Source organism: Sciurus vulgaris, assembly GCF_902686455.1.
Source record: "Sciurus vulgaris genome assembly, chromosome: 18".
NCBI classification, from domain to species: Eukaryota; Metazoa; Chordata; class Mammalia; order Rodentia; family Sciuridae; genus Sciurus; species Sciurus vulgaris.
Window position 1 is genome coordinate 1,067,975 of NC_136479.1, and position 23,577 is coordinate 1,091,551.

At 60.1% G+C, this 23,577-nt stretch overlaps 2 protein-coding genes across 5 annotated transcripts; one reads left to right on the forward strand and one right to left on the reverse strand.

Moving 5' to 3' along the window:
• The first annotated feature begins 7,422 nt into the window (after positions 1-7,422).
• Positions 7,423-21,216, forward strand: BAIAP3 (BAI1 associated protein 3). Of its 4 annotated transcripts, none has more exons than XM_079121879.1 (34): positions 7,423-7,546; positions 12,126-12,266; positions 12,441-12,528; positions 12,697-12,777; positions 13,039-13,146; positions 13,661-13,720; positions 13,841-13,907; positions 14,002-14,197; positions 14,529-14,573; positions 14,685-14,762; positions 14,862-14,964; positions 15,216-15,323; positions 15,410-15,505; positions 15,609-15,712; positions 15,811-15,931; positions 16,374-16,498; positions 16,569-16,659; positions 16,786-16,842; positions 16,916-17,013; positions 17,097-17,148; positions 17,267-17,397; positions 17,518-17,641; positions 17,719-17,862; positions 17,950-18,042; positions 18,128-18,319; positions 18,406-18,474; positions 18,571-18,650; positions 18,725-18,833; positions 19,155-19,226; positions 19,360-19,440; positions 19,505-19,625; positions 19,692-19,815; positions 19,888-20,093; positions 20,172-21,216. In XM_079121879.1, exons 2-34 carry the CDS (start codon positions 12,136-12,138, stop codon positions 20,273-20,275), a joined length of 3,459 nt encoding a protein of 1,152 aa, XP_078978005.1. In that variant the 5' UTR covers positions 7,423-7,546; positions 12,126-12,135; the 3' UTR covers positions 20,276-21,216. The 4 variants fall into 4 exon arrangements, with proteins under 4 accessions (XP_078978005.1, XP_078978006.1, XP_078978007.1 ...); XM_079121880.1 differs by lacking the exon at positions 7,423-7,546 and adding an exon at positions 7,561-7,687; XM_079121881.1 differs by lacking the exon at positions 7,423-7,546 and adding an exon at positions 8,178-8,348.
• On the reverse strand, positions 21,048-23,555 carry TSR3 (TSR3 ribosome maturation factor). Its single transcript, XM_079121916.1, has 6 exons — positions 23,390-23,555; positions 23,090-23,309; positions 22,469-22,662; positions 21,824-22,000; positions 21,630-21,693; positions 21,048-21,385 (listed from the first exon to the last, which is right to left on the reverse strand). Exons 1-6 carry the CDS (start codon positions 23,505-23,507, stop codon positions 21,220-21,222), a joined length of 939 nt encoding a protein of 312 aa, XP_078978042.1. The 5' UTR covers positions 23,508-23,555; the 3' UTR covers positions 21,048-21,219.
• Between the last annotated feature and the right edge of the window lie 22 nt (positions 23,556-23,577).

A 23,577-nucleotide genomic window follows, 5' to 3' on the forward strand; every position in this document is an offset into this window, starting at 1 on the left:
CGACCAGCATCTGCCCTGCCCCGCTGACTGACTGTGCTGTGGCCCCTGCAGGGGCCTAGCCACTGCCTGGCCTGACACCCCCAGGAGGCAGCCTCAAGTCATGGCCCTCCTGTGCCTCAGCCCGTCTAGCCCTGCCCTGGGCAGCCTGCAAGGCTCTTGCCTGGGCCTTGTCACAGGATGGCCCGAGGTGCTGCTGTCCACTGATCCTGCAGGGAGCTGGAGCCAGCCTGTGAGGAGGAGCTGTTCTCAACGAGACCTTGAGCCGACTGCTGCAGGGCCAGGCGGGCGAGCCCTTCAGCGCAGGGAAGTACAGTGGGCAGAGATGGCCCATTGTCCCTGCTCTGAGACCAGGCTGAGGCCTGCAGGGCTCTGCCCTCCCATCTGGAAGACACACTCTGTGGGAACTGGTCGCCTGTGTCTCAAGTGCATCTGCCACAAGTGCAGGGCCCAGGGGCAGGGCGGGTGCATTGGGGCCCCCAGGACCTGAGGAGCAGAGAAGGGTGGGGAACCTGGAACTGGAGCCCTAGGCAGAGGGCCATGCCCGGGAACTCCCACCCACCTGTGTGTGGTCTGCCCCCAGAATGTCATTTTGTAACACTGACTACATTTAGTAGTAGTTACACGTGTATATGGCTGATATATGGAAATAAGATATATTTTATAGTTACAGTATTCTAAAGTGATTGATGTTTCTGGCAAATTGTAGTGACTTCAACCATGAAATGCACCTTCTGTACCACGGTCCTGTGACTTGTAACCTGAGAACTGAAATGTGATCAATCGTGCTGTGCTCACCTGAGGAGGAGGTGTTCCCAGCAGGAGGCCCACGACTGACCGCTGTATCAAAGAATCCGTGAATTAAAGCATTTCCACAAGCCGCAGCCCTCTGGTGGTCCTTTCCTGCCCTAACCTGTCCCCTTGGGTCTTAGAGCCTGTGTCGGCCAGGCTGTCCCTCCCTAGGGCCCTGTTCTGGTCCTGCCACCCTGCCCAGCAGAGCCCCCACAGCCTCTAGCACCTGGCAGCAGACTTTAGCCGCCAGTGATGTCACAGAAGTCGAGGCAGAAGCCCTGTGTCCCCATGTCTCCCAGCACCATCCTGGGCTCTGGGACCCAGAACTGGGGGCTGTGCCCTCTGATGCCTGGGGTGGGTCTGGGGGAGGGCACACACAGGTTTCAAGAGGGGTGGGGGAGCTCTCAGGACCGTGACAGGACTGGACTGGCTGTCCAGGATTCTCGCAGGCCACTGTGTAGGTGCAGACAACTGGCCTCGGGGCACCTCCCAGGGGAAACTGACCGCAGGCAGGACAGGAGTGTGGGCCTGTGCTTGGGCCATGGCATCCTGTCTGGACCTCCATCTCTGTCCCTGGGACTTGGAGTTAGCCAGGCTATGGGGAGGTAAGGAGACAACTGACCACTGCACACGACTGCTGCCTAGGATGTGGGGCCCGCTATTGGTCCCCTTTGCCTTCTTGGGCTGTCGAACCAAAGCCTTGGTCCAACAATCATGCTTGTTCCCCACAGACACAGTCCCGGGCCACCTGGGCTCCCTCATCAGCCTCTGGTGCTGCTGATAGCAGGCCTTCAGCCTGGGGTCGCCATGGCAACAAGTTGCCAGGTTGGAGGGACCAGCACTGACTTGGACCTGCTGGAACCGGTCTGAGCCAGCTACAGCAGGGAGGGGCCCCGAGGAGTTCTGGGTTTGGGGACATGTTCCCTGCAGCTGGTCCTCAGCTGCCTCTGACGTTGGTGGACTAGGGGCTTCTACAGTGCCAGAGGCCCCCCCAGAGGCCTCCAGACACTGCTGACCCCTCTCAGGAAGCCACAGGGCCAGGGCAGTAGCCCTGGCTTTGGACCATTGCGTGGGAAAGGGCCTGTCTGCTGGCCTGGCCCAAAGACGCGTCTGCCCGAGCTCTTGTGGGGAAGAGACCAGGCTTATTTCACTGGGCCTCTGTCCTTCTAGGCCAGACCGTCTGTGTCCTTCCTCCCGGACGCCTCCCTGAGGGAGGCAGGTTCCCACTCCCTGGAGGGCCCCCTTGGGCCAAGATGAAGGCTCCCAGGATGATGGGCCGGGAGGAGCCCAGGGCACGGGTGCCACGTTCAACTGTGTCTCCTGTCTCCTCATCCTCCGCCCCTTTAGGCCCCAGCAAAGGGATGAGTGCAGGGTGGGCACTTCCTGGGAAGCAGCCCTGGTTGGAAGACAGGCACCAGCAGCCTGTGCTCCATGGACACTGTCCAGCAACATCCTTTACTTTACACTTGGCAGGGTTCTGTGCTGGCCTGCTTCTCCTCCCCCGCCCGCCCAGGGCCCTCGCAGACTACAGGCCACAGTGATACCAAGGCCTGAGGATGCCCCTTGAGCTTCTGCTGTGGCCTGGGGTGACCCCCAGCCCAGGACACAGCACCTCGGGCAAAAGGCCAGGCCTGGGCCAGACCACCACTCGGCCACCCCTTTTCTGTAGTCCTTGGGGTCCTCCAACCCCACAACAGGTAGGGCCCCTATAAAGACCTTGGTCTCTAACTCCAGGAGTTGTTGGCCACCCACTTTCCCTGACTGACCTTGAAGGGAGGGGAGAGTGGAGGGAGCTCAACTCAGGGAGCTGTGTAATTCCAAGGGATGTCACCAGAGGGTGGTCAGTGACTCTGTGACCAATTAGCAGGCCTCTTGGACTTCTCAGAACCCTCATGGGTGCCCTTCAGCAGCCTTGGGGCAGGAGGCCTTCCGGAGCCTGGGGCTCTTTTCACACTGCCCTTAGGAGAAAATGCCACCCCCTGCCTGAACCCTTCCAGCCTGAGCCCCTGAGCATGCACGCAGCCAGGCTCGAAGAGGTGTGCAGAAGCAGTCCTTGGCTTCTCAAGGATTCCTGGGACCTTACTGCCATCTAGGCAGGTGTGCCATTTGACCCAACACACCTGCAGGGAGGCCATCCTGCACCTGCATGGCCTCTCTGCCACCTCCCCAAACCACAGTAGCTGTAGGCCCTGGTCCAAGAGCAGGAGAGCCAGGTCTGGGGCCCAGGGGTGTAGCTGTTATCCCCCTTTACAGATGAGGGTAACTGAGGCACCAGGCAGTGAGGAATACTGGGGCAGGAGTGTCAGGGCCAGGGCTGACCCAGGTCCACCTGACTTGGTCTCAGACCACATCAGGGTAGAACGAGGGAATGGGACACTGAATGGGATGCCACCCATCCATTCAACAGCACCCCTCTAAGCTAATCTGTGGAGGGAAGAGCCCTGGGCATGATTTTTTTATTCATTGTAAAAAATGGAGTAAACTCTTCATTTCTGTAGTTGTACACAAGGTAGAGTCACACTGTTTGTGTAATCGCACGTCCATAGGGTAATGATGTTTGTCTCATTCCACCATCTTTCCTTCCCGCCGTCCCTCGCCACCCCCCATTTCCCTCTACACAATCAAGTGTTCCTCAATTCTTCCCTTACCCCCTCCCCTGGCCCCATTATGTATCAGCATCCACTTATCAGAGAAAACATTCAGACTTTGGTTTTTTGGGATTGGCTTATTCCGCTTAGCATGATCTTCTCCAACTCTATCCATTTACCTGCAAGTGCCATAATTTTATTCTTTCTTATGTCTGAGTAATATTCCATTGTGTATATATACCACAGTTTCTTTATCCATTCACTATTGAAGGGCATCTAGGTTATTGCCACAATCTAGTTATTGTGAGTTGAGCTTCTATAAGCATTGATGTGGCTGCATCCCTGTAGTATGCTGATTTTAAGTCCTTCGAGTATAAACTGAGGAGTGGGATAGCTGGGTCAAATGGTGGGTCCATTCCAAGCTTTCTGAGGAATCTCCATACTGCTTTCCAGAGTGGCTGCACCAATTTGCAGTTGCAGCATTGTATAAGTGTGCCTTTTTCCTCACATTCTCATCAACACTTATTATTGCTTATACGCTTGATAATTGTCATTCTGATTGAAGTGAGATTCTAGGATTTTCTTAGAATAGTTTTGATTTGCATTTCTCTAAGTTCTAGAGATGATGAACATTTTTTCATGTTTGTTGATCAATTGTATTTCTTCTTCTGTGAAGTGTCTTTTCAGTTTTTTAGCCCATTTATTGATTGGATTATTATTTTGGTGTTTTTTTGTTTTTTTTTTTTTTGAGTTCTTTATATATCCTAGAGATTAAGTGCTCTACCTGAGGCGCATTTGGTAAAGATTTTCTCCCATTCTGTAGGCTCTCTCTAAACATTATTGATTATTTTCTTTGCTGAGAAGAAGCTTTTTAGTTTGAATCCATCCCATTTATTGATTCTTAACTTCTTGCACTGTAGGAGTTTTGTTAAGGACGTCAGGTCCTAGGCCAACATGATAAAGATCTGGGCCTCCTTTTTCTTCTATTAGGCACAGGTTCTCTATTCTAGTGCCTAAGTCTTTGATCCATTTGGAGTTGAATTTTGTGCAGGGTGAGAGGTAGAGGTTTAATTTCATTTTGTTACATATGAATTTCCAGTTTTCCCAACATCACTTGTTGATAGGCTATCTTTCTTTTCTCCAATGTATACTTTTGGCACCTTTGTCCAGTATGAGATAACCACATATATGCGGGTTTGTCTCTGTGTCTTCTATTTTGTACCATTGTTCTATTTGTCTATTTTGTGTCAATACTGTGCTTTTTTTGTTACTATTGCTCTGTAGTATAGTTTAAGGTTCAGTAGTGTGATGCCTCCTGCTTCACTCTTCTTACTAAGGATTGCCTTGGCTATTCTGGGTCTTGTATTTTTCCAAATGAATTTCATAATTGCTTTTTCTATTTCAATTGAAGAAGGTCATTGGGATTTTAATAGGAATTGCATTGAATCTGTATAACACTTTTGGTAGTATGGTCATTTTGATGATATTAATTCTGCCTGTCCAAGAACATGGGAGATCTTTCCATCTTCTGTCTTCTTTCTTTCTTTAGTGTTCTCTAGTTTTCATTGTAGAGGTCTTTCACCTCTTTTCTCAGATTGATTCCCAAGTATTTTATTATTTTTTTTTTTTTGAGGCTATCATGATAGGGTAGTTGTCTTAATTTCTCTTGCAGTGGATTCCTCATTTAGTTATAGAAATGCATTTGAATTATGGGTATTGATTTTATATCCTGCTACTTTGCTGAATTCATTTATGAGTTCTAGAAGTTTTCTGGTGGAATTTTTTGGATCTTCTAACTATAGAATTATGTCATCAGCAAATAGTGATAGTTCAAGTTCTTCTTTTCGTATTTGTATCCCTCTAATTTCTTTTGTTTGTCTGATTGCTCTGGGTACATGGGGATGATTACTATTACTTGTTTTTAGTTACTGGGAATTGAACTAAATTCAGGGGTACTCAACCACTGAGCTACATCCCCAGCCCTTTTTTATATTTTATTAGAAACAGGGTCTTGCTGAATTGCTTAGGGTCTCACTAAGTTGGTGAGGATGGGTTTGAACTTGGGTTCCTCCTGCCTCAGGCTCTCGAATCACTGGGATTACAGGTGTGCAACACTGCTCTTGGTCTGGAGATTTATCTTATCCTGACCTGAGGAAACTGAGACCCAGACCTGGGTTTAGGACCCAGCCTATTGCTGTGGCCTCAGACAAGCCCCTTCCTATGTCTGGACCTCAGTTTCCCTACCTGTAGAAGAGTGAGGTCTCCAGGGTCCAACCAGCCCTGCAAAAAGGAGGCTAGTGCTCCTCCTAGGAGCTAGTGCAGAGGAGCCAGAGCCTCTGCAGCACCCTGCTAGGCCCCCTCCCTGGCAGTCGGCAGGTGCCCCCCCAACTTCCTGTTTACGGCCACTGCAGTCTCATTCCTTCACCCCAAAGCCATTATGATCACCATGGCAACCAGACCTGTTTGTTCCAACAGGTTGGCAGAAACTGACGTAAGACTGCAGGGGGGCATCAGTTCCAGATCCTGGGAGGGAGGTCAGAGCCCCCACGCCAACTGCCCCCTGCAGAGGACCTGCTGGGGGCACAGGGCTCAGACCCCTCCCCTGCTCACCTGACACCCCTGACCAGGCAGTTGGTGCCCTGGGCTCCCTGCCACCCCGCCAGGATGGTTAGGCTGGGTCAGGGGCTTAGTGAGGCCCTAAAGGAGAACCTCACCATCCCTCAGACAGGCATGGGGCTGGGCATGGATGTGAGTTGGGCTCCAGATTTAGGTGGGTGGCAGTGTCCCTAGAAAAGTGGGAAAGCCACATGCATCCTCCTTTGACAGTAGCCAGGCTGACCTCTCCTGAGGAACCCTCTTCAGTGACCAGTAACAAGGATAGCTGGACAGCGGAGGTCAGCTTTTTGCAAATGCCCTCGCCTTGAGGTCCATTCTGGAGGCCGGTCCCAGCCTTCCCTTAGTGTGGCAACCACAGCCTCCCCAGAGGGGCCATCCTTGCCCACGGGCCAGAGCCACAGTAGGCTCCAGCTCTGCCTCCCTGCTCCTCACGAGGCTGGAGACCCACTGTTGGGGATGGGCCCTTTGGGGTAAAACTTCTCCACATCTAAGTTGGATCTCCAGCAGTAAGTTGTTCAACAGTGTCCTGCCAAGGTCAGGATTGGGTCCCACGAGTGCCCCTCCAAGTCCAAGCAGCTCTGGGCAGCACCCAAGTGAGGCCCCAGGACCTTCAGCCTGAGAGAGCTTGTCAGAGATGCAGACCCTCTGCCCCAGCAGAGGAGAGCCAGAAGGCCTGGGCTGAACCAGCAATCTAAGGAGCCCTCCAAGTGACCACGTGTGGTGTACTCGAGTTCTTGAGAACAGCTGTCTGGAGGCTGAGTAGGAAACCTGGCCCAAAGAGGGTCCAGGAGGGTGGGCAGGGAAGATCTTGGCTAGGTCCAGCTGGCCCGACCGCCAAGGTTTCCAACCTGGATCTCCCACCCTCATGGCGATCAGGGCTGTCGCAGGGTGCCCAGGTTTGATGCCTGCTGCGGTCCCTTCCAGAGTGGACTGCACCTCTGAGAGCAGAGCCCTCAGGCCCGCAGTGGCAACGTCCCCAGAGCCAGAGCCAGTTGGGGCCTGGGCTTGGGGTATGTGTGGGGAGGTCAGCACTGTGCTGTGCGTGAGCCTCTGGAGAAGGCTGGGCAGCCCTTCGAGAAGAGTCCGCCCTGAATCTGGAGCATTAATTGGGTTTCTGCACCAGGGCCCCTTCCCTGGGGCTCAGGGAGGAGACCCGCTGACAGCCCCCTTTATGCTGCCACTAGTCCGGGGAAGGCGAGGGCGGCCACGCCGGCTTCCAGACAGCTCTGGGCCTGCTTGTCCTCTGCACCCACCTGTGGGTTGACTGACAGCCCCGCACGCCCGGGGACAGGTCTCCCGACAGGCGCGGGGAGTGGGGGAGCCCAGGGACCACTGCTGGGCCCCCAGGCGCGGGGGCCGGCGGGGCGGGCCTGGAGCCGCTGGCCGCGAGCGCTTGGTCAGGCCCCGCCCCCGCCCGCGCCCCCCGCCCGCGCCGCGCGTCTGCACCGCAGTGCTCAGTCTCCAGCGCGCACGGCTGCGAGCGGTCGCTGTGCCTCGCCGTCCCCGGCCCGCCCGAGAGCAGTGCCCGCAGGAGCCCTGCGCCCTGGCCCACGGTGAGTGCCGCGGGCTCGCACCCGGTGCCGTCGGGCCGCGGTCCGGGCTTGGCCCCACGCACACTCCGGCGTGCCGACAGCCCGCCCCCTCGGGCACAGGGATCGCGAGCAGAGCCTCAGGCGGGGAAGGTATCGAGGAAGGTATCGAAGAAGCGCCCTCGGCCCTGGGGACACTGAGGTCGCTCCCGTCGGAGGGGCGGTTCGCGGGGCAGTGTTTCTCCCGCCACCAGCTCGTGCCCTGCCCTCGGAGCGCGCAGCCTGGGGCGCGGCGGCGGGGTCCGCACTGCGGTGCGCGCGGGGGAGGGGATCAGCGCCGCACCTCCGGGAGAGGGCACGCGAGCCCGCCACCTCCGTCCCCGCCGTGCCTGTCCCCGGGAGGCCCACTTCGACCCCCGGCGCCCCCTCCTCAGGGGACGCCAAAGATGGGGCGGGGCCGAGGACCCAGGAGATGTTTCGCGCGGTTTCCAAACGCCATCCCTTGCGCGCTGCGCTCCCCAGCCGGTGGGGAGCGCCCTCGCTCCTCCAGCCCTGAGGTGGCCCTCGTGGGACCCTCTGTGCCCCGAAAATCCCTTCCAGTGCAAGCTGCGCCCTACCCCTCCCTCGCCTCCGGGGAAGTCAGTCCCGGAGCTGGCTCCCGCCGCAACTGGGGCCTGCGGAACAGCTGGTAGGATATCACACACCACACCTGTCCCAAAGCCACCTTTGGCCGCCCACCTTCCAGTGGGAGAGACACCCCAAAAGGACTGGGAAGCAGGGCTTCCGGGGGCACCCACACCTGGAACACGGAAGAAAGGGGGGGCAGGTAAGTAAGAGGGGACCTTACAGAATCACTGAGGCGCCAGGTTCTGACCCAGCACTCACGTGGGAGTGCCCCAACCCTGTTCTGCCAGTCGCGGGGGTAGCCCCGCTACAGAGCTTGTTCAAGTGCAAGCCCTCTCCCTGACCAGATTGGGATAGGAACCAGCACAGCACGTATAGCAGGCACAGGGGAACCCCTGGAGACCCAGGAATCCATGGGGACCTGGGGAGGGTCTGGGGGGGGGGGGTTCTGTGGAGAAAGAAGGGAAACCCAGAGAGAAGACCAGTGTGGGGGTGGAAAGCCAGCATGTGGGACAGACATCTTGGCGCAAGGCACACATGCACCATCAAGCACCCTGATCGCCCTCCAGGACCAAATGTGCTAAGAGTGACCGCACCTCCACCCATACTTTTAGGCGCTTAGGCGTGTTGGGACCAGGAGGCCCTTGTGGCTCACCTGCCCCACTTGTGGTCTCAATGCCCGCGGGCCCAGAATGGCCTAGCAGGGGACATCTTGGCCTCAGAGTCCAGGTTTGAATCCTGTCCCTGGACAAGTCGCCCCACCCTGAGCTGTGAAGTGGACCAGAGCCACGCTGCTGTTCCTCCTGCAGCCAGGGCACAGAGTGGGCGGCTAGGTTTGGCTCAGTCCAGAGCTGGGGTAGCAGAACCTTGGCCTCCCTTGCCTTGCTCACTGGAGCTGTGCTTCTGGCCCCAGGGGCCAGTCATGGCCATGTCCAGCTCTGTGATGCTCTCCAAGCCCAAGAGGGACAGTGAGATGGGGCAGAGGCACATTGACCCACGGGAGAACTGGGGTCCCTGCCCCTGGCTCACTCCCACCAGGACTGGCTGAGGGCAGGCTGCCAGTGCCCCTGGTACTGTCCCCAAAGGGAGGCAGTCCTGTGCTCGTGAGTCATGGCGGTGTGCAGGCCATCCCTCTCTGGTGGGTTCATGGTCACAACCTCCTTGGCAGATGGCTCCCAGGGTCTGAGCGGCTGGTTCCACAAGGTTACCAGCTGCCCAGCCTGGCAGCACAAGGTTTCCAGGGGACCGAGAGGTCCTGGGCATCAGAATGAGCCACCTCATATAGATGCTGACGCTGAGATTCTGCTGTTGGCCCTGTTCTAGCAACAGGCTGGGCAGGGGGCAGCTGAACCCCCACCTCAGGACTTCCCAGCTTGATGCTTGGATGCCTGAGCAAGCTCAGGCCTTCACCTGCTGGCTCTGGGACCTTGGGTGGGTTCCTAAGCCCCACACCTCAGTGTCCTCATCGGAGACAAGGAAGAGAGCTCACCCCTCTCTCTGGCTGGACAGAGGCTTAACAGGTGAGGTGTCCAGGCCCCTGCAGGGGAGGCCGTGTGGCCCTCCTTTCTGCCCTGTTCTCACCAGGACGCCCCTGGAGGCTGCAGCTCAGGCTGCTTAGCTCCTGCGTCATGTTTGTCTCTGGCCTGCAAGCCCCCAGTGCCTGTCACACAGCTGCTGCTGGCGGTTGCCCTGGCAACAGCTCAAGCAGTGGCTGCTCTGCTAGCTTTGGGGCACAGAGGGAGCATCCTCTCCATTCAACTAGAGAGGAAAGGGGCTGTGACTCATGGTCCCCTGGGGATCTCAGGACTAGCTGCGGGTGTGACAGCTTTTGGAGCATCCTGCCCGAGCCCCCCAACATTTCGGGGAGGACATGGGCAGTGCTAAGAGGTTTGAAGACAGTGAGGCCTCATCTCCGGTTCCTGAGTGCAGCCCCTCATAGGGGACCCTGCTTTGGGTGTCAGGGAACAGGATAAAGTGTGGTCATGGGGTGCTGGCCTGAGCTGGTGGGGTACAGGCCAGGGGTGGAGCCTCCCACCATAGACAGCTCTGTGGGCAGCAGGAGCTTGTCAAGTTTGCAGCCAGGTGTGCTGGGCTGGGCCGGGCCCTGACTAAGCGCACCATTCTAAGGTGGGGCAGTCTGGCTGGTCTGCACATGCTCCCCACCCCTGGTCTTGGGGAAGGAGTGAAACCCTGGTCCATTTCTTATTTTGTGAGATGGGAATTTAAGTCCCCCTTTGCTATGGGCTGATGTGTCTGGGTATGAGTGAGCATCAGATAGAGACCCAGATAGTAAGTGCAAAGACCCAGTGGTGGACTGAGTGGGCCCCCTAAACCTGAGGCCTTTGGGGTTGGGATGGGGAGCCCCAGAGGGTGTGCTGTGTGTGTGATAGGATGGCCTGGTAGGAGGACAGTTTTCCTCAGGGAGGGAGCAGGTCTCCCTGAGACTGCATGGGGAAGGCACAAGCCCTGACCCAGGGCAGAGGTGGGCTGTGTGCTTGGGGGTGCAGTGGAAGAGGGGGGTTCTGGGAACCACGTTGCACCTGCTGCCATCCTGCCCTTTGACTAGGGGTCTGCAGGGGAAACAGCCCCCACCAAAGGGGATATGCAGGTGTGACATAGCTGAGCCTTCCTCCCTGATGCACGTGGGCTGGGCCTGGGGACTCAAAGCGATCGCTGGGGGTCGTGGGCCTGCCACCTGGAAAGGGGGCAACCTTCCTGGCAGCCATTCCCAGAGCCAGGACTGCCGCCACGTCCCCTCTGCATCCCAGCCCTACATGGATGTCCCCACCTGGCCCAAATGCAGAGTTGACAGGGAGTGACAGGGAGTGGCTGAGCCTTCCAGAGGGCTCCAGGTCAAGGACCCCCCACCCCCGCCCCAGGCCCAGGCCGCACGTCCTCCTAGCGGTGACATCTGAGCTGCTCCTGCTGGCCAAGCAGCATGCAGCAGTGTGATTCAGTTGCCACAGCAACAGGGACATAGTTGATGGGGATGGACAGGGAGGGAGCCAGAGGTGTGGCCAGCACACTGCAGCTCTTCCTGTCTGGTCTGCACTCGCTTCATGTGATTAATGATTGATTGACTGATTGCAGTACTGGAGATTGATTCCCACAGTGCCCCCTTACCACTGAGCTACATCCCCAGCACCCACCTCCTTTCAATTTTTAAAATTTTGAGTCAGTCTAGCTAGGTTGCTGAGGCTGGCCTTGAACTTGTGATCTTCCTGCCTCAGCCTCCAAGTAGCAGGGATTGCAGGATGTGCTACCATGCCCAGCTTCTGGTATTCTGACTGTGGGAAACAAGCTCAGCTTTGTGGGGAACTGCACCTTCGGGTTTTCCGAGAGGCCCCTGAGTAAGGCACTGCCCCTGCTATTCTTGGTGGGTGAGGAATTCTGAGCGCCCTGTCCCCAGACATCCTGGCCATGTCAGCAGCTGTCCACCTTGCCCTGGACTTATGGGCAGAAGGCCCGGTTACAGGCCCCTTGGCTCTCCGGGCCCGTCTCACCTTGCTCCTCTGTGGCACCAGGGTGATGCTTTGGCCTCTGCAGAGGGCCTGGTAGCAGTCGTCTGCCCGGCCCTGAGTGGGGCTGGGGAGTTGGGCATTGCTGCCCTGCATCTTGGTCCCCTTGAGGAGGTCCCGGAAGACAAGGGCACTTCTGGCTGCACTATCCTAGGTGCCCTAGAGGTGGCCGGGTCCTAGCCCTGGACGTGGGTGTGTGGCAAAACACACCCAGTGAGGTTCCAGCAGCTCCCAGATGGAGTGCCAGCTCTGAGCTGGGAACCACTGCCACCTTTGGTGGCATCTGCTGCCACATCCCCAGAGCCGCCCCGCAGGGGACATGGGGCCCCTGTGTGGAGGGTAGGCTCCAGGCCTCTGCCACCCCTCTCTCCTCCCACTGCCTCCCTTGGGTGACTCTGTAGAAAGGGCTCTGCACGAGGAACGAGTGGATGACCAAGGTGGTGGGCCTCACTCTGCCACAGGCTGCCCGCCATGTCAACCTTGCTGGAGATCAAGAGCAGCGTGCTCAGACAGGTGCAGGTGTGTCCATCCTTCCGCCGCAGAACAGAACAGGAGCCTGTGAGCACCAGCGCCGACCTGCAGGAGCCCGCCACGGGGGCCTGGTGGGTGCCCAGGGACGAGCCCTGCCGAAGGCCAGCTGTCTGGGTGGGAGTGGGGACACAGAGTCTGAGGTCAAGGCTGTGGGCATCACAGGGCACCACCCTGCACATGGGCCCTTGAGCAGTGTGGCATAGGGCGCACTCCTGACGCCAAAGCTGACCGGGCCTCTCCTGCAGGAAACCTGGGGATGGTGTGGAGTTCTTCGCCCACATGCGTCTCATCCTGAAGAAGGGGGAAGGCCGACAGGGCCTGCCCTGCCCTGAGGTGAGGCTGCCTCCTGCAGGGCCCCTCTGCCTGTCCACCTCTGGCCTCCACTCTCCTCTCACTCCTGTCCCCCTGGACCACCCCGTCCAGCAGCAGCAGGCTCTGGGGCAGGGGTGGTTCAGGGGCCCTCCCCACTCTCAGAGATCCTCACCCCCACGCCCCTCACAGGTCCTCCTACGCAGTGGCTCACCAGCCCCGGCCGAGCCTGTGGACCCCAACCGTGGCCTGAGAGCCCTGACCCAGGAGGAGGTAAGGGAGTGTGGGGTCCCACCCCAGGGGGGGGTCTGTCTCCTGTTCTGGGCTTAGGGCACCCAGGGTTCAGGACAGGCTGACAGCAGAGGTGGGTGGGACGGAAGGTGAGCAGAGGGCCAGCAGGTGTGAGGGCACTGAGACAGTGGCTCAGCTGGGCCAGTGGGAGGAACCACCTGGGGTGGGGGCTGGGCATGCAGGGAGTGGACAGCAGAGACTGAGGTCCAGCAGTGTGCAAGAACTCAGGGCCTGTCCCCACAGGTGGAGATGCTGTATGAGGAGGCCCTGTACACAGTCCTCCACCGGGCAGGCACCATGGGTCCTGACCAAGTGGATGATGAAGAGGCCCTTCTGGCCTACCTTCAGCAGGTGAGCCAGCAGCCTTGCCCACCCCTGCCCTGCCCCAACCCTGTCACCTTCGCCTGAACAGCAGACAGAATGCACCCAGAGGTGCATGAGCAAGCAGGTGCAACGGGCATGTGTGAGCAGACAGGCCAGCAGACCTGCCCAGGAGCAGGGCGGACAGTCAGAGCAGACACAGAGCAGGTTGGCTAGGACAGACAGATGCACAGAGGGTGGACAGGTAGACAGACACCTTGGCTTCTGGCCCCGGCCAGCACACCACAGCCCCGTTTCTTCTCATGCCCTCGCCTGCCCCAGCCATACAGGCCTTGCTGCCATGTGCCCACACTCTCCACAGCAGCCTGGCAGCCTTCTTCCCAGGTGCCAGGACAGGGTGGTGCACCCCACTCCCCAACCCCTGAACTCCTGGGAGTTGAAAGGTCAGTCATTCCTGACTGGTATGCACCTGAGGCCCCCAGAGCAGTGGCCAGCTTCTCCTTGGGGCTCACTTGGGCCCCTCTCACCTGCCCACCACCCACAGGTGTTTGGCACCAACCCAGAGGAGCACGCCGAGGCCATCGAGCGTGTGAAGAAGGCCAAGGTAAGGCTGTGGCCTGCCTGGGCGGACTGGCAGCAGCTGCTGCTGTGTTGCCCAGGAGGGCTGGCCTTCACACTGAGGCTGCCTAGTCCTTTGGGGCTTTCAGCGCCCCTCTGCCCACAGGCCCCCACGTATGCCCTGAAAGTTTCTGTCATGCGTGCCAAGAACCTTCTGGCCAAAGACCCCAATGGTGAGTGTGGGCCCAGTGGACTCAGCTGTGGCCAGGTCTACGTGGGCCGCGGAGGGCAGAGGGTCGGCCTGGGGCTGAGCCTGCTGTGTCTCAGGCTTCAGCGACCCCTACTGCATGCTGGGCATCTTGCCGGCCTCGGGCACCCCCCGGGAGCAGAGCGGGCAGAAGGAGCAGCGCTTCAGTTTCCGTAAGGGCAGCAAGCGCAGCGGCCCACTGCCAGCCAAGTGCATCCAGGTCACCGAGGTCAAGAGCAGCACTCTGAACCCTGTCTGGAAGGAGCACTTCCTTTTGTAAGGCCCCCATCCCGCTAGTGGCCGAGTGTCCTGAGGATGACGGCTCAGACCTCCCGTCTTAGGGCTGCCCCAGGCAACTCTGAGGGGTGCTGGTGCTGGTCACATGCCTCACATTCTGGTCACATTCCGGAGGAGGGAACAGGCCCAGAGAGGGGCAGGGAGCCCTGTGGCCACATAGCTAGTGGCAGTGCAGAGTCAGGATCTGAGTCCAGAAGCCACTTGGAGAATGGGAGCTGTGGCACTCCCTGCTGCGCCTAAACCTGCCCTTGCCCCCACTGTGGCAGAGGCTCGCCCAGGACCCTCACACGCATCTCTCTGTCCCCTGCAGTGAGATCGAGGATGTCAGCACTGACCAGCTGCACTTGGACATTTGGTACTGGGCCTGAGTCCCACAGGGCAGGGGAGTGGGCACTTCTGGTCTGGGAGGGAGCAGGGGGACTCTGACCTGGGCTGGGAGTGCCAGACAAGCCATGCCATCCTCCAGGGACCACGATGATGACGTGTCCCTGGCAGAAGCATGCAGGAAGCTGAATGAAGTAATTGGCCTGAAGGGAATGAGCAGGTATGGGGCGGGGGGGACCTTGTATCCCCAGGTTGCAGGGGGGCCCAGGGCCCAGTGGCTCCCAGGGCCACTGGTCTGAGCTCACCTGGTTGTGCCCAGGTACTTCAAGCAGATTGTTAAGTCAGCCCGAGCAAATGGCACAGCAGGGCCCACCGAGGACCACACAGATGATTTCCTGGGGTGCCTCAACATCCCTGTGCGGGTATGTGGGCTCGGGAGACAGGGTGACTATGCCAAGGTAACACCTGTCACGTGTGTGGGGACACTTGCAGTGGCCGTGACCTTCCACCCCCATCGGCCCCCCCCTCCTTGGGCTGTAGGGAGGGGCCGTCTGAAGTGCCTCTTGCCTTTGGGTGCCCCCGAAGCCCCACATTCTCCCCAGGTTCTACAGGCCTCTGGGGGAGGACGTGGGGAAGATGTCATAGGCCTGACGCCCCCACCCCCCCACCACAGGAGGTGCCGGTGGCTGGAGCGGACCGCTGGTTCAAGCTGGAACCGCGTTCCAGCGCCTCCCGTGTGCAGGGAGATTGTCACCTGGTCCTCAGGCTGATCACCACGCAGGTGGGGTCCCGTGGCAGCCCTGTCCTGCAGCCCTGCCCCTGCCCCCTGGGCTGGGGCAGGCCAGTGACAGGCAGGCTCTCTTCCAGAGGGACACCAGCATGAGCCAGCGTGGGAGATTCGGCTTCTTGTCCTACCTGCTGCTGCTCAGCCGCGTGCTGCGGTTCGAGCACCGAGTAGAGGAGGTAGTGGGCACCTCTGGGAGCCCAGGACAGCTGGGCCAGGCGTCCGAGCAGGGGTGGGGTGGAGGGTTCGTGGGCCTCCACCCACCCTCTGCCTCCTCTCCAGCCCAATTCGAGCAGCTGGCATGGCGAGCTCAGCGGGCCTGGGACCACTGTCCTCTGTCTGCACGGAGCCCAGAGCAACCTGTCCCCCTTGCAGCTGGCTGTGCTGTGAGTGAGCTCAGCAGGCCATGGGCAGGAGTGGGAGGGTGGACTGTGAGTGGGCAGGGCTGGGCATATCCCTCTGACCATGGGCTGGGCCCCTGTAGGCACTGGCAGGTCAGCAGCCGCCACCATCAGACCCGCACTCTGGACTACGGCTACCTTCTGGGGCTGCTGGAGGACATGCAGGCCCACTGGGAGGAGGCACCCCTGCTGCCCCAGGAGCAGGTGGGCACTGCCAGGGGCCATGTCCATGCTGGGGGCCAGTCCTGCTCTGCACCCCGACCTTGACAACAGAGGGACAAGGCACATGTGTGAGGCAGTGTACACTGTGCAGGGAGGAGGCGGCGGGTTGCCTTGGAGTAAATTGGGAAGGAGGCCCTCCCAGTCAGACAGGCCATGGGAAACAGCAGGAGGGACTGGACACTGGCAGGACAGAGGACAGCTGATGCAGGGGCCCCTGTTGGTGCAGTGAGTGGGGCAATGAGATGGGGACAGGCCAGTGGGGGAGACCACCCTGGGGGAGGCCAGTGGACAGGGTTTCCAGGACAGAACTGTGGTGGGAGGGCACTGCTGCCGAGGCAGGGAAGGTGTTCCCCCGCTTCAGTGAGCAGGGCTGCCAGCACCACGTCCAGCTTCTGTAGCTCTGAAGACGCCCACTGCCCTGCAGGAGGAGAGCCTGGCGGACAGCTTTTCTGCCTTCTCTGAGTTTGGGCTGCGGCTGCTGCGCCAGCTCCGGGATTACTTCCCTGCCACCAACAGCACAGCTGTCTACCGCCTGGAGCTGCTGCTGAAGTGGGTGCAGCCACTGGCCGGGTGGGTGGGGTGCTGGCTGGGCCCCTGTGAGCGTGCCGTTCCTGCCCAGGTGTCTGGACAAGCTGCAGCTATTCCAGCCCTCCTTTGAGATCTGTCCCTTTGAGACGGAGCTGAACATGGACATCGCTGCTGCCCTAAAGGTGAGTTTGGGCCTATCTGGGCTCTCCACTGGCCCTGCCCAGCCCTGCCTGGATTTGCTGGCCCATGGCCCCTTGCCACCTTTCCCCTTCTTCCAACCCATGCTGCCTTGTTGGCCTGCATTGCAGAGGGGCAACCGTGAGTGGTATGACAGGCTCCTGAGTGCCAAGAGTCCTCGAGAGCAGGTGAGCTTGGGGCAGCCTTGCTCGTGGTGGGTGCAGAGGCTGAGAGGTCAGTGCAAACCAGGCTTCTTCGCAGCCAGGAGCGCAGCGCCTGGCCGGGCTTGTCGAGCTGGCCGACATCATCTACGAGGACCTGCAGGCCTGCTATGGCATCTACGCCAGCCTTTTCCATGGGTAGGCCTGCTCCTGAGCGCTGATACGGGCTGGGTCCAGGGCGGGGGGTGGGAGGGCAGGAGACTGAGGCCTGTCCTTCGCAGCATCCTGAAGGTGGACTTCTTCACCCTTACTTTTCGGCAGCTGGAGCGTCTGGTGAGGCGGGTCCTCAACCCTGGGTGCCCAGTGGCCATGGGGAGTGGGGAGAGACCTGTGGTTAGGAGGGGCCCCAGTTTCCTTGTTAGTAGTGGCACAGTCCTGCCATCTTGGGCAGGTGGCCGAGGAGGCGTGGGTGCTGACAGAGGAGCTGAGCCCCAAGATGACTCTGCAGGTGGCCTCAGGGCTCTTTGAGCTCTACCTGACCCTGGCTGACATCCAGCACTTCTGGAGCTGCATCCCTGGCCGGTGGGTGCCACACCTGTGCCCGGCTGCTCAGATCCAGAGCTCTGCGGAGGAGGCTCTCGGATGCCCCCTGGGGCTGGGCTGCCCGTGGTGGAGACCATTCTGCCTGCATTCCCACTGCAGGGACGGCCGCTCCCTGGCCCTGGCCGGCATCCACGCCCCTTTCCTGCCTGCCGTCAAGCTCTGGCTGCAGGTGCTGCGGGACCAGGCCAAGTGGCGCCTTCAGGGAGCCGTGGATGTGGACACGGTGAGTGTGTGCCCCACCTGAGGACACTGGGGCTTGTCCCGGGTCCCCTGCCACTCAGGCCTCCTCCTGCCTTCCAGCTGGAGCCCGTGGACGTCTCATCCAAGCACAGCAGCTCTGCGGCTACTGCCAGCCTCTGCTTCAGCCACATCCAGGAGCTTTGGGTCCGCCTGGCATGGCCCGACCCTGCCCAGGCCCAGGGGCTGGGCACCCAGCTTAGTCAGGTGCGTTGGCTGGGGCGAGGGGAGCAGGCTGAGAGGACATGGCAGCAGAGGGGTGGGCCCAAGCTCCTCGCCTGTTTCCCGTCCCAGGACATGTGTGAGGCTGCCCTCTTCTACACGGATCTGCTGCGCAAGAAGGTGGATGTCCAGCCCGGGGCGGCTGGCGAGGCCGTGAGTGAGCCAGTGAGTGAATGGTGGGGCAGGTGAGGCCTGTCAGTGGCCGGGCAGGGCCCCTGCTGCAACCGTCTCTCTGGCTGCTCCTCCCCAGCTCTGTGTGGTGCTCAACAATGTGGAGCTTGTGCGCAGGGCCTCCGTGCAGGCACTGAGGGGCCTGGCGTGGCCCGCGGGAACCGTGGGGCTGGAGGGGGTGCTTCCCCGCCCACTGCTCAGCTGCATACAGGTCCTGGAGGAGGACCTGCGCCGGGAGGCCCACACCGTGACAGCACACCTGACCTCCAAGGTGGGCAGCACGGCAGGACCTGGCATCGGGTGTGGAGGCTGTCCCTGGCGTGCCCACCCTGGTGCTGAGCACTGGCCTCCCCTCAGATGGTGGCCGACACCCAGAAGTACGTGCAGCACATCAGCCTCTCCCCTGACTCCATTCAGCATGGCGAGGTGCGTGCTGGCGTGAGCCCGAGGCGCGCGAGTGTGCCTGTGCTAGGGGCGGGCTCAGTCCAGGTGTAGGCTGGCCCTGAGGACCCCTGCCCACAGGCTGTGGCCCCGCTCATGAAGTACCTGGACGAGAAGCTGGCCTTGCTGAACGCCTCCCTGGTGAAGGAGAACCTGAGCAGGTTTGCTGGGCAGCTGGCGGGGTGGGGCGGGGCGGGTGGGTGGCCCAGGTGCTCATCTGGGCCACATCCTGCAGGGTGCTGGAGGCCCTCTGGGAGCTGCTGCTGCAGGCCATTCTGCAGGCGCTGGGCGCGCACAGCGACGTCTCTGCCGACTTCTATGGGCGCTTCCACTTCACGCTGGAGGTAGGGGTATGAGGCGCCCCCGGCCTCCACCTGCTAGCCCCTGCTAGGACACCCGCCTCCGCCTGGCCGCTCCCATATTCCCTGGTGTGGCACTTCCTTCCCACAGCCTAGCTGCACCAGCAGCACCTGGGCCACCTGTTATGACGGGTCTGTTGTGACAGGGGCCTCAGATGCTGGCCTTTCCCCTGGCCTCGTGAGACTTCTGGTCCATCCCACATGTGATGAGTGGCTTTGCCAAGGTGCCAAGACCCACCTGCAGGGGCTCCACACCCCAGTCAGGCCAGACCCCTGATGTCTCTCCCCCTGCTTTCCCTGTCCCAGGCTCTGGTCAGTTTTTTCCACGCTGAGGGCCAGGGCTTGCCCCTGGAGAGCCTGAGGGACGGAAGCTACAAGGTGAGGCCTGGCCCCGCTGGGGGCACCACCTTCAGCCTACTGCCCAGCAGCAGGCCCCCTCCCAGTGGGTGGAGCCAGGGGACCACAAGGGCGCCTGCCGCCATGTGGCCGGTCACCAGTGCCCTCCCCGCAGAGGCTGGAGGAGGAGCTGCGCCTGCACAGGTGCTCCACCCGGGAGTGCATCGAGCACTTCTACCTGGACAAGCTCAAGCAGGTAGGGTGGCCTCCGCGCGCTCCCCGCCCGGCCCCCTGGCCCTGCTCACTGGCCTTTCCTGCAGAGGTCGCTGGAGCAGAACCGGTTCGGTCGGCTGAGTGTCCGCTGCCATTATGAGGCAGCCGAGCAGCGGCTGGCCGTGGAGGTGCTGCATGCCGCAGACCTGCTCCCCCTGGACGCCAATGGTGAGGTGCCGCCGTGGCCGGTGGGGGCTGTGGGCGGCCCGCTTGCTGACGGCTGTGCCCCCACAGGCCTGAGTGACCCCTTTGTGATCGTGGAGCTGGGTCCACCTCACCTCTTCCCACTGGTCCGCAGCCAGAGGACCCAGGTCAAGGCCCGGACGCTGCACCCAGTGTTCGACGAGCTCTTCCACTTGTGAGTGCCCGCCCTGTCCCTGTGCCCACCTTATCCTGGTGCACAACTGGTTCCCGACTGCCCCCTCTGCAGTTCTGTGCCCGCAGAAGCCTGCCGCCGCCGTGGGGCCTGTGTGCTGTTCACCGTCATGGACCACGACTGGCTGTCCACCAATGACTTCGCTGGGGAGGCTGCCCTCAGCCTGGGCAGTGTCAGTGGCATTTCAAGGCCCCAGGTGGGAGGGAGTACAAGGGCCGGGCAGCCTATCACCCTGCAACTGCGCCGGCCCAGAGCCCAGGGTGAGTGAAGTGCGGTGGTGGTGGTGGGCATGGGGGACGGCGGGCCTGGCTCTCACAAGCCCACCTGCTCACCCGCAGTGAGGTCAGCCCTGAGGATGCTGGAAGGTCGCACCAATAAGGAGGCGCAAGAGTTTGTCAAGAAGCTCAAGGAACTGGAGAAGTGCATGGAGGCGGACCCCTGAGTGCCCCTACTGGCAACAGCTGACCCTCCTCCCCCAGCACGCCACTTTGTGCATCCAGGCCTCAGAGGCCCCTCAACTGCCATGGCTGACCCTGTGGCTTCCATCTGTGTCCCTTTGATGTGTGCTACGAACCCATGTCCCCCAGTGCATCCCACCCTGAACACAGGCCAACTTGGCGGGACCTGGCCAGCAGCTGCACCCTGGATGATGCAAACACAGTGGGCCTGGTCATTAGGTGGGCAGCTCCCTAGGGAGGCAAGCAGCTGGTCTCAGCAAACCCTTGCTCTCCAGGGCCAGTAGGCAGTCTAGACACTTTGGGTGGTCAAAACTGGAAGTGAAAAAGGCATACTAGTATGAGAGGGTGGGGGCCAGGGATGCTGCTCAGTATCCTCCCGTGTACTCACTGGTCAGCCCCCAACATCAACAATGCCACTGTGGAGGGTCCTCTCAAAGGAAGCTCTACCCCATCTCTCCCAGGGAGAGCAAGGCCCCACAGGCTGAGTCAAGTTTAGAGGACCCAAGCTTGGAAGGGAAGTAGGTGCCAGCCCTGCCCAAAGCAGGATGAATAGAGAAACCAGTGGGAGATCATGTGGGCTTCTAGACCCCACCTGGCTCCTAAGCCTGCCAGGGGGTGATGGGAAGGTCGGGGTTAGGGGTTCTGTATCAGCTGGTTAACACATGCACGAGCACATCACTTATCCCATGACCCAGACTCACCAAGCTGCCCCCGACCCCCAGGCTAAGTGCAAAGACACAGACTCGCACTGGGGGCTGCTTCTCAGCCTATAATTTCATTGAAAGCATCCCAAGCAAGGCTTTCCCAGTGTGGAGAGGAACACAATCCTGCCAGCAGCTGCAGGATCGTAGCTGCCAGGCTGTCTATTCCTGCATCCCTCGACTTCCTTATCACACAGCTTCAACAATGTATGTGGTGTCTATGATCCTCAGTCTCTCTGCCGTTTCTTGATTCCTTTCCAAATCTCAGTTGGGGCCCTGGCCTCAACCCCTGGTTCTGGAGTTTCTTCATCTTGAAAGCAGTTACTGCTTCCTCTATCCCCAGCATCTGGCCCCTGGTCCTCAGACTCGCTGTCATCTGTATCCATGAGCAGCCTGGAAGGGAAGAGTGTGTTCTCTCCTGGGGGCACCTGAGGCATTCTCCCACTCAGCCCTCAGGCACTCACCCCTGAGCTGAGGACACATTTCTCTTATGCCCTGTGTTCTCCAAGCCACATCCTCCCCAGCAGAAAGACTTCCACGTTACATTCTGCAGTCCTCTCCCAGGGGTTGCTTAGGACACCACCCCTATGTATAGGAGGAGCAGAGGCCAGGGGCCAAGAAAAGCTCCAGGACCTACCAGGTGCTGGTCACAGGCCTGTTGGGGTTTGCAAACTCTCGCCCTGAATCCACATCAAAGGGGTCTGAACCAAGGGAGGAAAGAAAGAAAGGTGACCTCTAAGTGAGTTCTCGTAACTCAGGGCTTTTCAGAAGAAGTGCAGGCCTGGAGGGCTTCAGTTCCCTCGCAGGGCACCCACCTACGTCAGGCCTCACCAATTTCCTCCTCCTGGGGGCTGTCCCTGGCACTGGTCAGGAATCCCTGCTCTGCCTGCAGCACCTCCTCTGGTCCGCTGCAGGCTGCATATGTGTCCAGGAGCTGGCGGTTCAGGTCCAAGAAGCCCTTGCCCCACTTAAACTTCCGCAGTAAGATGACAGCAAGATCTGAAAAGCCTGGAACAGGAATGGCATGGGAAACAAAAACCCAAGAATGTCAGCAATCCTTCCAGGGAATGTGTCCTCCTCACCCCAGCTGCTGCATGCAGCTGCCATCCCAGGGAGACGATGGTCACCAAACTACAGTCCTGACTGCCCCCATCCCAGTTCCCTTGCCTGTCCCTCTCCTTTCTTGAGGAACACAAACATTCCCATTGAGTCTGTCCCTGTGTCTCATGGCCGTCCATCTGGGCCTCTCCTTGGATCACAAATGCCCTGAGAATGCTAAGGAAGTTTCTCAGAGCAGTGCTGCCTTTGACAGCAAGGAAACTCATTCTGCCTTCAGCTCAACTCCACAAGGACCAGCTGATTGGGATTGAACCCCTGAGTCCTGATGGCCTCCCTGAACACGCCCCTCACTTCTCCAGGAGAAAACCATTCTAAGAGCAGAGACCACCGGGTTGTCAGGGCAGACCTGAAACTCACCTACGATGCAGAAGGCAGCAGCAAAAGCTTCCACACAGGAAAGTCTGCAGGGCCGGCCATAGTTTACGGGGTTGGCAGCCACCAGGTAGGGGAGCAGCCGCAAGTGGTTCCCTCTCATCTTCCCAAAGGGTGTCTCGTCCAACCTGGCCCAGGAGCAGTCTATGACTGCAACCCCAGACTGTGCCACCAGCGGTCTGTCAGGAACAGCACAGGCTAAGTTCGGGGGTTTGCACCACTTTGGTGATGGCCCCTAGGTAAGGCATACCCCTGGAACTTGCCCCCCCCACCCCCCCACCCCCCGAGGGATATGGAACATCCTTCCTTTATCCCAGACACCTGCAAAGGGCTACCTGGGCAAGCTTTTAAAGCAATATCTGGAGGAGACTTATTTATTCACTCTGCAAAGGTTTATCCTAGGTCTACCTACATTCCAGGTCCAGCCTTTGGCAAGGGACAAACTAGATGGACGCGCACGCCTTGGCCACGTGGGGGGAGTGCTTGTAGGGGCCCAAGAACACCTAAGCGAACCCCAAGGGAATATGTGCAGGTCTATTTGCTAAAACGACATACTCCGGATAAACGCTACGCCCCCTCCCCAGTCCCCAGGTCTCCCACGCCTACCTGTCTGCGGGGGACACGTACTGGGTGCCCACGGGGCTGAGCACCAGGCCGCCGAACCTCTGGCCCAGGCGCAGACAGCGCACCAGGCCCAGGCGGGCCAGCTTGCGGCCCGTGCAGCGCCGGGGGTCGCAGTGGCCCAGCTCCCACATAGCCAGCGCGCAAGGCAGCGCCGCCGGGCCCGCGCCGCCCTGGTCCTCGGCCGCCTCTGGCTCCACCGACGCTGCACAGGGAGAAGAGCGCCCTGGGCCTCAGCGCGGGCTCGCGCGCCCCTGGACCCCAATCCCGGCCCCTCTCACTCACCCCGCAGCGCGGCGTCCACCTCCTCCGCAAAGGCCTCCAGGGAGCGGCCCGGCCGACGCCGCGCGCGGGCGCCCTCCGCCCCCGGCCCGGTACCGCGAACCGTCTTCCTGCGCCCCATGACCCGCGAGGCGAAGGCACGGCTCGGCCCTAGGAAACTGCGCACGCGCCGGCGCCACTTCCGCCCCGTC